The following is a 13,576-nucleotide window of genomic DNA, read 5'->3' on the forward strand; positions in this document are numbered from 1 at the left end:
TTTGTGAGCTTGAAACCTATCGATACAGACAGTGAACTTGTGTCCTCTCCTCATCCCTCCCTGTCTGAAGGTGCAGCTCTGACTGAGATGGCTCCGTTACTGCACAGCCACAGGACTCTTCTTCTGGCCGTGGCCTTCTGTTTCCTGCCTTGCATCGCTTCCTCCCTCAACCTGGAGGATCCCAACGTCTGCAGCCACTGGGAGAGGTCAGTCACAATACCGCTATCTTTTCTTTCAAAAGGCTTTTCACCTCAGGGATCTGTATTACAAAGACTGTTCACGCTCCCACCCATTTCAGTTGCCATGGTAACTAATTCTACAGGCCAAACTTGCAAAAAAAAAAAGGAGATCAAACCATATGAGAGACCCACAGGCCGAATTCAGAGCGACAGTAGTCCTGTGTGGAAAACACAGCCCTCTCATTCATTTTAACCAGTCAGGCAGCCTGAGATCATTCAATAAGACACTGCGTTGGCCAATCACATACATGCAAGGGCACATACCTGGTGGATTAGCTTGCAACATGAATGCTAAATGTCATTGATTCAAGGAAAGCTAAAATAGTTGCTGCCATGAAAATTGTATCATAAATAAATAATTTGGCAGTGTTTTAGTATCTGAAAAACCTTGAAACACATTAATCTGTTAATCTGTGACGTCTGGACCTTCGTACCTTAAAGCTGGAGTAGCTCATCTGTTTCAGAAACACTTTTTGTGATATTTCTTTAAGTTGTCTGAGCATTCCGATAGAAATGAATAAATGAAATGCTCTGACAATAAACAGAAAAATATCCATCCTCTGTGTCAGTCACAGGACTATAAAAACTCAGCGAATCATTGCGTTGCAATGATTGGCTGTCAACCCCACTAGCATGCCCGTGCGTTCTCTGGCCGTTCACTCGCGGTTATTGCTGCATGGCCGAGCTGCTTCAGTGTCAGACAAGCGGCAGTCGCAGGTGAGAAGAGGAAGAAGACGCACAGGAATGGCACAGAAGGTTAAAGCAGTTCCACCGAAGGCTGTGACCTCAGCAGCAGCTTCACTCGTCAAAGGAAGACGGTAACAGAAAAAGCTGCCATGAAAATAAAATTGGAAAGTGCAAGAGTCAACACTGACATAGCTTGATGGCGACAACTGAGGGAACAGAGGAGCTAAAAAGTGATGCGATGGTGGCTGTATTTCTGTTAGACAGGTAATTATCATGTTTGTTTTGTGGATGGGGGGGGGGGGGTTACTAACATAGCTAACTGCTTCATTAGCTGTTCCAGCTGTTTAATCATAAACCAATGTATGTTTTATGTATAAGCCAAAGCTAATTTTAGATAACACTGGGTGTATGCAACATCAGCTATGCTGCAGTGTAACTAACTTTATGTTTACACATAACGTTGCCTTGTATGTAATTTGTGCAGCCAATATGTTTGGTGATGTCTGCACTGTAGTTGTTTGATGGTCTATGTCTGTCATGGCTTTTTTCAGTTGTGAGAAAGACTCCCCAACTTCAGCCGCATTTCCACCGCAGGAAACTTTCCCCAGGAACCGGGAACCTTTTGAGGAACTATGTTAATAGTAAATATATTAACTTTAGGGTCTAACCCTAAATATAGAGTAGTCTTGTAATGGACATGCGAGATGAATCACAGAAATTCACTATGAATATCCACCGCAGGAACCAGGGTCTAAATTTTTTTACGGGGTAATTGATCGACCCCCAAAAAGGTACCTGGTCGGGGGGTAGTACTCCAAAGGTTCAGGACCTTTGGGGGGTGTGGTCTGCAGTGCTGAACATTTCTTACTGGTTGAGTCCTGGCCGCATTTTATTTCAGCTGCCATGTTTAAAAGTCCGCAGGGAGCAAGCGAGCGAGCAAACACATTTTCCACACCGTGAAACAGGTAAGAGGAGGAGGTAAAAAAACTGAAACAGGACTTTAAAAAAAAAAAAAAGGACCACAACAACCGGAGTGGCTGATGTTGCCACCCATCACATATAATACGGGATCGACATGGATTTGAATATAAAATGCTGCGTCCTGTGTTGAATATGTACGGGACGCAGTTTGGCCCGTATTTTCACTCATGTTATGTCCTCAAAGTGTCTTCCCGGGACTTTAGGCCGCAGTGGAAACACAGACAACAATGGGCCACAGGAACCTTTAAGTTCCTGAAGAAAAGTACCTGGAACTTTAAGTTTTGGAACTTTTAGTTCCAGGTACTTTTTGGTCAAAACGCAGCTTTCCATAGCTGTAAAACACGGACTGATGAGACCATCCCTTTAATTGCTTAGACCACTGTTATTCATATAAATGCATCCCTCTTTCATCTTTAGCTCTTTTGTTTTACATACATAAGGGTGCTCCTCACAATATCCAGTCGAGACCATTTCTCATATTAGCAAAAAACTGTTGAATTTATTATTTGTGTACCTGTGTCGATCAGCCACACAAAAATATGGGAAACAATTTCCATAACTGCTTCACTCAATGTACTAACCAAACCTCTCAAATAAGTATTTTATACCATAAAACCATCTTCCCCTCAGCAAAATAACCTGAGACTTGTATTTCTATGTAGCAACAGTTGTTATACGTCCTTGGAAGAGACTCAGATCTAATTATCTAAATGTTATTTTTGTAGACATGTTGGCTAATTGTGATATTCTTTCTAAAGGACAGATTGCCACAGCAGAGCCTGACCTGTCAGCCGACACTCACCTCTGCTTATAATCAACAGTAAATATATTGTGTATGGCAATGATTCATTGTGTATATATCTTATATTGTTAATAATCTTTCAGTAATGTTATATATATGTGTATTATTTATGTCCATAAAAATAAAATAAACAAGTGACATACCACATCGGATTATTATTTTTTGTGTAGCATACAAAGAGAGACTAAATGAAAAAAGTGTAAGTGTAAGGAAAAGGCATGTATCATTTTAAAGGTTTTATTCAAAAAGCTCAGAACAGATTGTGCATATAAATAAGAATGCAAAATAATAAAATACAAATCTAAACATTTACGCAAGTAATGTATAAAAAGAAAAAAATAGTACTTGGTATTGTTACATCATCCTGGGAAAAAGGACAGCAAAATACTTGATACAGTACCAGTCAAAAGCTTGGACACACTTTCCCGAACTTTTGACTGGTTCTGTATATGGTTTCCATGTGTGGACATTTCTGGCTAATGCACCAGGTGGGATGACCTGTAACTGGAGGGTCTGGTTGAGGCGCATCTGCTGATGTCATTTGTAACATATCAAACACCAGTCTTGGGTCACAGAGCTCAGACGGAGCTGCAGCAGGTGATGCCACTGTTCCTAGTCTAGTTCTCGAATTCTGGCCTGTGCAGATAACAGATAACAAAAAAATTAGATGTTATTATTAGAGCTTTATTGAATGTTGCATTGGTGGTGTTGGTCAGAAAAAACTAAGAAATAATTTGCTACTATAGATACCTTCTCATCTACACCTGCTCTCCCACAACCTCCTCAGCCTCCCCCTCACCTCCGAGCCCGAGCCCGGCCTCTGTGATATGAAGTAGGGCTGTGCGATACTGCAAAATTTGGTATCGATCCAATACCAAGTAAATACAGGGCCAGTATTGCCGATACCGATACCAATACCGATACTTTTTACTACTACCATGTACTTCTGTGTAGGGGGGAGCAATGTATCATAATTTATTAAGTGAATGCATCATTAATATGCAAATTTGAATGAAAACTTGAATTTTCATGATTATTTAATTATTTTGTAAGTTTTCTTTTAATTAATCATGTTTATGATGATAATAAAACACAGGACAAAGTTTTCAGGCAAATAAAAAGCCGCAGGCAGTGAGTGAGTGAGTGGGTGGGTGAGTGAGTGAGTGAGTGAGTGAGTGAGTGAGTGGGTGGGTGTGAGTGAGTGAGTGAGTGAGTGAGTGAGTGGGTGGGTGGGTGGGTGGGTGAGTGAGTGAGTGAGTGGGTGGGTGAGTGAGTGAGTGAGTGAGTGAGTGGGTGGGTGAGTGAGTGAGTGAGTGGGTGGGTGGGTGGGTGGGTGAGTGGATGGGTGGGTGGGTGGGTGAGTGAGTGAGTGAGTGGGTGGGTGGGTGAGTGAGTGAGTGTGAGTGAGTGAGTGGGTGGGTGAGTGAGTGAGTGAGTGAGTGAGTGGGTGGTGGGTGGGTGAGTGAGTGAGTGGGTGGGTGGGTGGGTGAGTGAGTGAGTGGGTGAGTGGGTGGGTGAGTGAGTGAGTGTAGCAGTGGAAGCCGCGGAGCGGAGGAAAGGGGAGGGGCTAATTGAGCATGAGTCAAGAGAGAGAAGAGCGGTGTTATACGGCCAGGAGTTCTACAGAAGATAAACTGAAACTTAAGAATCGATCTCATCACACAAGTATCGATCAATACCCAATACCAACGTTAGTATCGATACTATCGATATTTAAATCGATCCGCCCACCCCTAATATGAAGTGCTTGGCTCTGGAGTGTACTCGGAGTCAGAGCTAGCAATGCTCTCATCCTGGAAGCTGTAACATGCAAAACAACCTGAAATGTGTGACTGATAGTAAAAGAAAAAATGTCAGTGCAGCTAGGTAGGTGCTACAGTTTTTTCATAGACATGCTGCTGAAGATTCAAGGTTCAAAAGAAACATTAGCTGTACTAGTAGTATAGCTAACTTAATAATAGTAATATAGCTAACTTAGTATTAGTAGTGTAGCTAACTTTGTGGATGTTTCTAGCTTTACTTGATATACAACCTTACTACGGGTGGCTACTAGCTAGCCAGCAATAAGTTATTGCATCTAACTGTATTTCCAACAAAAAATGACCAAACATACTAGCTTGACAGCATTGAGTACGAGCAACAGTCATGTTGAAGGGAGGGGGTGGGAGTTTTTCGGCTGGATACTTTCAAAATATAGCTAACTCAGGCTAATATCTCCCAGATTACCTACTCCAGCTTTAAAGGAGCTACAGTGAGCTAGCTGGTTAGCATGCTAACTTCAGAGTTAGGGTTTGAGGGCTAGAAATAGATGCAGAACAAAAGGGTTGTTTTTGTGTGATGCTGAACTCACAATGTTTGAGTTGTTAATGCTAACATTAGCTATGAAGCAATAGCAAAACTGAATATTTTCGGCAGATTAAACAAACTGTGTGAAGACGTTACTTTTTTTTTGGCACATTTCATAGACTAAAAGCTGCTGATATCTTACTCTGCATTGACACACACACACAAGAATGGAGGCATCAGCTCTCAACCGTCCTAACCTTCACACAGCTATTTAAATTTGGGCTCTAGGGTTTTTGGTCCCTCAAGTTTAAATGGGTTCCTATTTGTTGGACCCCACAAATATAGTGAAGCAAGGCTACAAACACACATATACATACACACCCACACAAGCATCTTAATGATACCCTGATTCAAACGGTCAGTGGTTAATAGAGGTGTGTGTCAACGGGAGTCCTGTGGGATAAACATGAATGGTTGGATGTTGTGCATAAAACCTCTGCACACACACACACACACATACACACACACACACACACACACACACACACACACATACTCTGATCCTGCTCCTTGTATCTGATCTGTCGTTCCTCTCTCTCTTCCTGTGTTTTTCAGTTACTCAGTGACGGTCCAGGAGTCGTACGCTCATCCTTTTGACCAGGTTTATTACACCAGCTGCACCGACATCCTGAACTGGTTCAAGTGCACCAGACACAGGTATGGGCAACATCAGACATGTGAAGAGAGTGGTGGTTTTGTCTTTGCCTGCTGTAGCCTCTGTACTGTACCAACACATTTCCCTCATCTGTCAGACATTTTCCAAACCAGTGTTTCCTCCTCCTCCTCCTCCCTGGCTTGAAACAGCACACAGACAGGAAATCCATCACAGTGAGGATTTATGTTCGTGTATTTTTGTCAAGTTTATGTCATTGTGGCATGGTAATACATCAGTCTACACTAGCAACTACATGACCACACAGTCAGGACAAACAAAACTATTTATTTCATCTTAGAAAATAGAAGTTTGACAAAAAATGTTTTCACAAGCTCCAGAGACTGATTTTTTTCTGGAGCTGATGAGGCTTATTCGTAGTTTATACTTTAGTCACTACAAAGACTTTACTTCCAGCTACAGTCAGAATGTAGTTGATGGTCAAGTGACAAGAACTAATAAATAGTATAGTAAGTTATTTCATAAACTGTCGATACCTGCTGCAATGTTCTCTTAATCTTTATGTAAATTCATTATTTAATCATCCTGAAATTGTCATCCATATTTTCCATTCTTCAATCTACCCTCCGTCCGTCCATCATTTGTACATGTATCCAGTCCAGGGTTGCGGGGGGCTAGAATCTATCCCAGCATGCTTTGGGCAAGACAGTTGAAAGGAGACATGTAAAACACCATGTAAAAAAGAACAGCTACAGATGAAACACCTTCATAACACCTTCTTAAAAACTTTGCGTGTTCGTAAACAGGTCGCCGACGATCTGATCTTTAGAGGTTTGAAGACACGATCATTTGTAACTGTGGGTTTCTCCGCCTCCCCGCCCCTTCAGGAGACCAGCAGCAGGTCTGAGTCTGTTCACTCCAACAGGAGAAAAATCTTTCTCTGTCTCAGCAACAAACTCTCAACAACACAGATCTCCTCTCTCTGCTGGCTCTGGTTCTGGTTTCACTGCTGCAGTAGAGCTGCTGACGCTTTCCAACTGCAGAAGTTTAGAGGGACCTGAATTGACCTTGTATTGTATTGTTGCAATCATGACCACGCCCATTTAGGAGACAGGAAGTGTTAACCATTTCACACCAATTGGCGCTGCTTGTGATGTGTCATTTTTTTGTTATAGAGCATCTTTGATGCTGTGGAGAGGTTGTCAATCTATTACAGGGCTGACAACTGTTCTCGCACACATCCATCATACAGGTGATTTGAAGTCTCTGGTTCAAATGACCCTGCATGTGTTTGGACTAGGTGATTTTATTCTATACATCTGTAGAATCTAAAGCAGTCCAATCAAACAGCTCATCATAAATTCTACTTTTACAAAGATAATGATGGTTAGTTTTGTTTGAAGCTGTCATAGGTCATAGTTAGTGATGGTTTTGTACTGGACTGCGTTATATTGAAATGTGTTCCCCATCATGTTTGTGAATGGGGAGGAGAAACATTAGAAACACATTTCAGTTTAATGCAGCTATAGTTAAATTAAAATCACCTCCTCCACTCAGAGTAGTCTCAGGTTACATCCCTGTTAATCCACAGTCATATAATTGCATAATTGCTGTGTGAAGTCTTGAGTTATGGCTAAAAATCTAATCAGTTCATCCTTAAGTCCAAGTGAACGTTTTTACCAAATTTGAAGAAGTTCCATCGAGGCGTTACTGCCTCGTTATCGTGCCCATGAGAATGAGTCAGGACAAAAACCCCAAAAACAATATGCCTCTGACTCTGACTGTCGCCGGTACGGAGGAATAAACATTTGTATCTCTCTGACAGTATTAATTTAACTCCTAACAAAGTCATTTAATTATCAATCAAAGCTGAACAATATTAAAGGTATAAAGGTAGAATTTATGGGTGCAATGTGCAGACTCAAGTAGAGCAAGGTGATGAGCCACTGTTAATTACATAACATATTCAATTTTATTTCCAGGTTTAAAAGTGTGGTGTATTAACAGGCTTTGCTTCATTATGTTTAATAACAGACTGGTTCTGGTCTCATAGGGTCTTCATCAAGACAGTTAAAGGATTGTTGCTACCTGGTTCCATATGCCGACAGTTCACTCCACATTTCATATCACACAATGAAATGAACAATGGAGGTAAACAACACCGTGTATAAACGTGATCATGTGTGACCTCACTTCCTGTCTGTGTGCAGGGTGAGCTATCGGACAGCGTATCGCAGAGGTGAGAAAACCATGTACCGCAGGAAGTCCCAGTGCTGTCCGGGGTTCTATGAGGACGGAGAGATCTGTGCACGTGAGTACCTTGATGTTAGATATATTGAAGCTGTGTTTTATTTGAAGTGTTGATCCATAAGAAGATATATTTGTGGTTTTAAGAACCAAACACCATCTCAGTGTAGTTTAACATCTCCTCTCTCAGGCTTCTCTCTGGAGCTCTAGTAACAACAGGTCAGTGAGCCAATCAGAAGAGAGGAGGCTCTTAGCCTCTCTTCTGATTGGCTGACTGTTTTCTGAGTGATCCAATAAAAATAAAGCAGATCTCAGGGAAACACTCAGAGAAACCAAATCCTGCAAAGTTGGATGGGGGGTCCGGTTGGGCGGGGCTTGGGGCGTAACTGAGTGCAGTGACTGCTTTGTTGTGACATCACAAAGTTCCAGAAGTCCTGACAGCTGGTTTTAAGGCTCAGTTTCTGAATACAGGCTGTGTGCATTTCTCTGTGGACTGAGCGCTTTGATATTTTCACAGTATTAATATAGAACCTAGACCTGCTTTATAATCAAACAACACATGGACAGAGACCTTTAGACTATATGGACCTTTAAGCTAGACCTATAATTTAGTATTCTGTATGAATAGATTGTTTTGGCTGGTCTGTCATTAAACAGACATCTTTTAACGTCCTTGTTATCATGGCAAACAGCCCATGTGTTCGTTACTATATGCAATTCATTGCATATAGTTACATAGTTATATATAGTTATATTAATTTTTGTTGAGAAACTAAATGATTTTGAAGTGTTTCCACATCCATCAGAATGAAACACAGCTTATCCAAACATGATTCACTCAGTGTTTGCTTCAGAAATAAAAGTATGTGTCATTTTGTGACATAAACAGGTGGCAAATGAAAGGAAAAAACCTGGATAAATGAGCTGAGTAATGTAATAAATGCGCAGTGCAGATCACTGAATGGTAAAGCTGTGGCTTTACTGCTTCTACATAGTGAGGAAACTGTTGAGCACGGTTCAGCTGAATCACCGTCACTAGTCAGAAAAACAACCCGTGTCTCCTAAATGTGTTGTCATTACTGTGACCTCAGTGGCTACTGTGCGCCCCCCCCGTAACCAGCAGGCGGTGACAGGTGTGAAGCCACAGTGGCAAAAACAACAACTGGTGTTCAGAAGTGAGAGTAAAACGAAAGCATTATGTTAACACACAGTGTCAGTAGTTGGTGATAGAAGAGAGTGATAGTATGAGTGTTGTTAGAGGAGGCAGAGGCCACAGTTTGATGCAGGCAGGGGATGTGATATTGTGCCCCGGGAGTTCAGAGGGGAATTTATTTTGGTGTGAAAAGGCTCTGTTGTATGAGCAGCTATCACATGCTGCTGTGACAGTCTCACTGAGCTGCTCAACAAAGCACCGCAGCGAGGAGGATTCACCACATACTCAAACTACACAGCATGTCAGAGAAGAAATTACATGAAGGTTACATTTATTATATTTAGTTTGGATGCGGTCAGAGGAGCCTCGGTAATGAAATGGGTTTGTTTATGACTCATCAGAAGTTTAGTAACACAATGCTAAAAATATCAGCTGGTGACAAAGGTTTCCTCTTCTTCTTCCTCTTCTTCTTTTACAGTGTTAACATTTTGTCACATGTCCAGATGTACAAAAATCTGAATGATATAAGTATAATTAAATTTCATTGACCCTTTTTAGTGTAACAAATGAATATTTCTTTATTAACAGAGGATCAAAAGACAATGTGTACTGTGAAAGGGGTTTGTGGTGATGAACCCATTGACATAGATACATAGTGCCGTCTATGTATTTATGTCAGTGGGTTCATCACCACAAACCCCTGGTTGCTTCAGGCCTGTTGCTGTGATACGTCAACCTCACCTCTATACTGGACTGGACAAGACTGCCCTGTAAACAATAGGAATAAATGGAGGAGCTGCAGTTTTCCTGGATAAAAAGCAGTATAAAGCTTATATTTCTCAACTGATTACAATTAGTCTTTTTAAAATTCAAGGGTTTATGATCTATGTGGAGTAAAATGAAAAGTTTTGTCTCCAGTTACTTAGAATCATCTGTAATCACTGTTTTCTATAAAGAGGAATGTGCATTAATGTTAAGTAATTCACTTCATGTAAACATATGTGGTAGTAAATAATTAATTCATTGTCATAAAGAATTGTTAAAACTAGTGAGTAAAATACATTTTTACATTTCTCTATATTTTTATCAGTGAAAGGGTGAAATACAACGTTATTGATCCCAGAGGAGGAATTCAAGTGTTAAATCAGGATAACATATTTACATGATAGACTGTGATAGAAAAAAATAATATAGGACATTTTATTGTTATTATTAATATCCTATAAATAAAATGAGTATGTAACATGAATATATTATAATATATTAGTAGCAGCATAATATTTGATTAGGAATAGTAAATAGTAAATGTTAGATAAATAGTAGTTTAATTTCGTAAATAAGGTAACACAAGTTCCAACTATTCCTTATAACAATGAATTATTTTCCACCAAGTCAGTAATTCAGTTCATGTAAACCTAACATTGATACACTCCCCCTTGTAGAAAACAGTGATTACAGCCTAAACCATGAGGATTCTAAGTAACTGGAGACAAAACCTTTGAATATAAAAAGACTTTATAGAGCTTTTTATCCCGAAAAAACTGCAGCTCCTCTGTTTATTTGCGCTTGTTTACAGGACAGTCCTGCACGGTCCAACACGGCAGTGACGCTGGCGAACGATCCAGCAGCCAATGCGGCTGCTGTGTAATATGTCTGTGGATGAACCCATGATAGAATTACAGAGCTCTTCAGCCTCTTTCAGCTCAGTGTTTCGGTTTTACGTTCCACAGCTTTACTGTTGTGGTTCAATGTCTTTAACTTGGTTTCCTCCAGTGAATAAGCTCTGATAAACCTATTGTACACTACTTGACAGGTTCAGTTAGGGTTTGAGGAGACCAAACCGGAGCTTAAAGGAGAGTAAACATCAGCTGGACATGATCACTCTTGTTCTTGTGTTCTGTTTTTACTTGTGGTCTTGATTCAAGGATTCAAGGAATTTTCTGTCAGATGCATTAAAATACCAGCAGTGCATTTTCACACAATGTTATTATGCCATTGTTGTTATTGGTGATATAATATAATTTACCCAGTGGTAGCAGTGACATGTATTTATGTCCTGGATGAGTGTTGTCTCTTATGATGGGCTGTGCAGTTTTTCTGCACCTAGTATCATCAATGCTCAGCAGCCACACTGTTTAACTAGATGGTGCACCGATTAAAATAAACCAAAGTTTTTGTGGATACCAAACCTCTTCTGGTGTTCAGTCCTCTGAAGTCAATGATCACCGCTTTGGTGCTATGTAAATAAAGTTGAACTTATTTACTTACTAATATGTCAAATGTGTTGTTTTCAGCTTGTCCTGAAGTTCTGACACCAAGGGGCCAAAAACAAAAACAACTGACGAATATAACTTAATTAATGCTTCAAGCAAGTAAGCCAATGTAAAGTGTAATACAAACAAACAAGGAGGAACCAGTAACATCAGCCCTGTCATACTCAATAATCAGCCTGTAGAAGAAATGGAACATTTTAAGTACACAATCATTGATTAGACTCTGACCTTCAATTCAGGGCCCCAAGGGCCAGCCGGAGCACATACAAAAAGTCTGTTATTCCCTAAGTCAACCAGGCATTGAACACAACATGACGGCACCATGGAACACTTGTTACTTGTTTTGTTATCTTATAAGATTTGCTGTCTGGTCTTTATTTATTAACCTACCTGCTCATTTGCTCTATTTTATGTTGTACATGTTGTATGTTTGTAATGGTGTGTTGTGTTATGTGGATTGTTTGTATTTTTCTTGTACCTTCTTTGGGAGAAACCGAAGACAAATTTCCACTGAGGTGGACAATAAAGTCAATCAATCAATTAGTATTAGCGTCATCAGCAGCGTGCAAGCAGCAAGTTTTACTTATATTTATAACATGACAGACTTTTAATCAAAGTGGACCAATCCTATTTTGGTCTAAATTGCGTTTAGTTGAGCCTTTAAACATGGAGGGGTCAGATTCAAGTGTCTACAGCTCTGTTAAAGCTGAAGTTATTTCCCCCTACATGACTAATCCTAATGCAGATGTCTGTTTTAAAAGTCTCTGTGACTGTACTGATCACCGGCCTGTCTTCCTGTCTCCTCCATGTCCAGCTCACTGTGCAGAGAGCTGTGTTCACGGCCGTTGTATGGCTCCCAACACCTGCCACTGCGAACCGGGCTGGGGGGGCTCCAACTGCTCCAGCGGTAAGTCCTCCAGCTGTTGCTGTCTGTGAGCGGTCACGACTCTGGTTCTCTGTGAAAGCACTCAGGAGAAAAAACAGACGGTTGTATCGTCTTACTGACTGAAGCACACCAACAGCAGCAGTGCAGCAAAACACTCTGTTCTCATGGCTGTGATCTCAGACGTTTCCCCGGCTACTGCACTTCAGTACACACATGAGATGTACTTATACCTTACTATTTCAACTCCACTACATTTCTGTGTGTTAACAAAACATATCAACGTCTTACAGGCTAAGTGTCATGAATGCTGTCATGAGGCCAGCAGCAGCTGTCAGTCTGTGCTTCCTTCACTGTGGTCTGGCTGAGCTCGACAGACCCTCACTTGAGGCTGATATTACTTTACAATTGAATTAGTCTGCACAGAAGCTTATTTACACGTCTGCTCATTATTCAGACATCAACATGATCCATGACACCCACACACAGTCTCTTCAACCATCAGCTGCTATTTGTCACTTTTGGCCAGCTGCAAGTAGCTCTTTCATTTCCATCATGGGACAACAGAGTCCATGTTATCAACAGTGAATGTGTTGCATCCTCAACATGGGTAGAAGTGGTGTCTTGTTCAACACAGTTATTAAAACTGTACTGGGCCATTGTCCCTGAGCCCCTGAGGTCATTTAGTTTCAGAGAACATACTGATCATGATGATGTTAATTCAACAGACATTTCAAACATTTGGAGGCTCAGAATTATAGAGACGTGTGGTGAATTAAAAAAAGAAATATTCAGACCCCTTCACTTTTTACACATTTTATTCTGTTGTAGATTTAATTTTAAGTGGATGAAATTGACATTTTTGCCCATCAGTCTACACACTAATAACCAATAAACAAAGTGAAAATGTGTCTGTAGAATGTTTTGCAAATTTATTAAAAATCAAAAAACTGAAATCTCTCATTTACAAAAGTATTCTGACACTACATGTTGGGACAAACGCCAAGCCGGAAGATCAGGGCAAAGGTAAAAAAAAACATTTTTAAATCTCTGAGTGTTCCCAGGAGTGACAGGGACAAGAGAGACTGTGAATTGAGAGAAGGACAAAAGTCTTTGAAGAAAACCTGCTCCTGAGCACACACAACCTGAGACTGGGGGCGATGCTTCACCTGTCAGGACGACAACGTGTCCCAGAGCAAACAGCCAAGACAATGCTGGGGTGGCTCTGAGACAAGTCTCTGACTGTCCTAGAGTGTCCCAGTCAAAGTCCACACCTGTGGAGAGACCAGCTCAGACACTTCCCAGAGACTTATCCAAGAAGACTGGAATCTATAACTGCTGCTGAACAGGCT

At 40.8% G+C, this 13,576-nt stretch overlaps 1 protein-coding gene across 2 annotated transcripts in view; it reads left to right on the forward strand.

The window, feature by feature from the left end:
• Positions 1-13,576, forward strand: part of megf10 (multiple EGF-like-domains 10) — a 59,353-nt gene that overhangs the window by 11,294 nt on the left and 34,483 nt on the right. For both annotated transcript variants that reach the window (XM_056404335.1, XM_056404336.1), the window contains 4 exons: positions 71-206; positions 5,611-5,712; positions 7,879-7,979; positions 12,156-12,248. In XM_056404335.1, coding sequence (XP_056260310.1) covers positions 88-206; positions 5,611-5,712; positions 7,879-7,979; positions 12,156-12,248 — 415 coding nt within the window. In that variant the 5' untranslated portion in view covers positions 71-87. The remainder of the gene's footprint in view (positions 1-70; positions 207-5,610; positions 5,713-7,878; positions 7,980-12,155; positions 12,249-13,576) is intronic.

This window comes from Seriola aureovittata, chromosome 18, assembly GCF_021018895.1.
Source record: "Seriola aureovittata isolate HTS-2021-v1 ecotype China chromosome 18, ASM2101889v1, whole genome shotgun sequence".
Classification (NCBI taxonomy): domain Eukaryota; kingdom Metazoa; phylum Chordata; class Actinopteri; order Carangiformes; family Carangidae; genus Seriola; species Seriola aureovittata.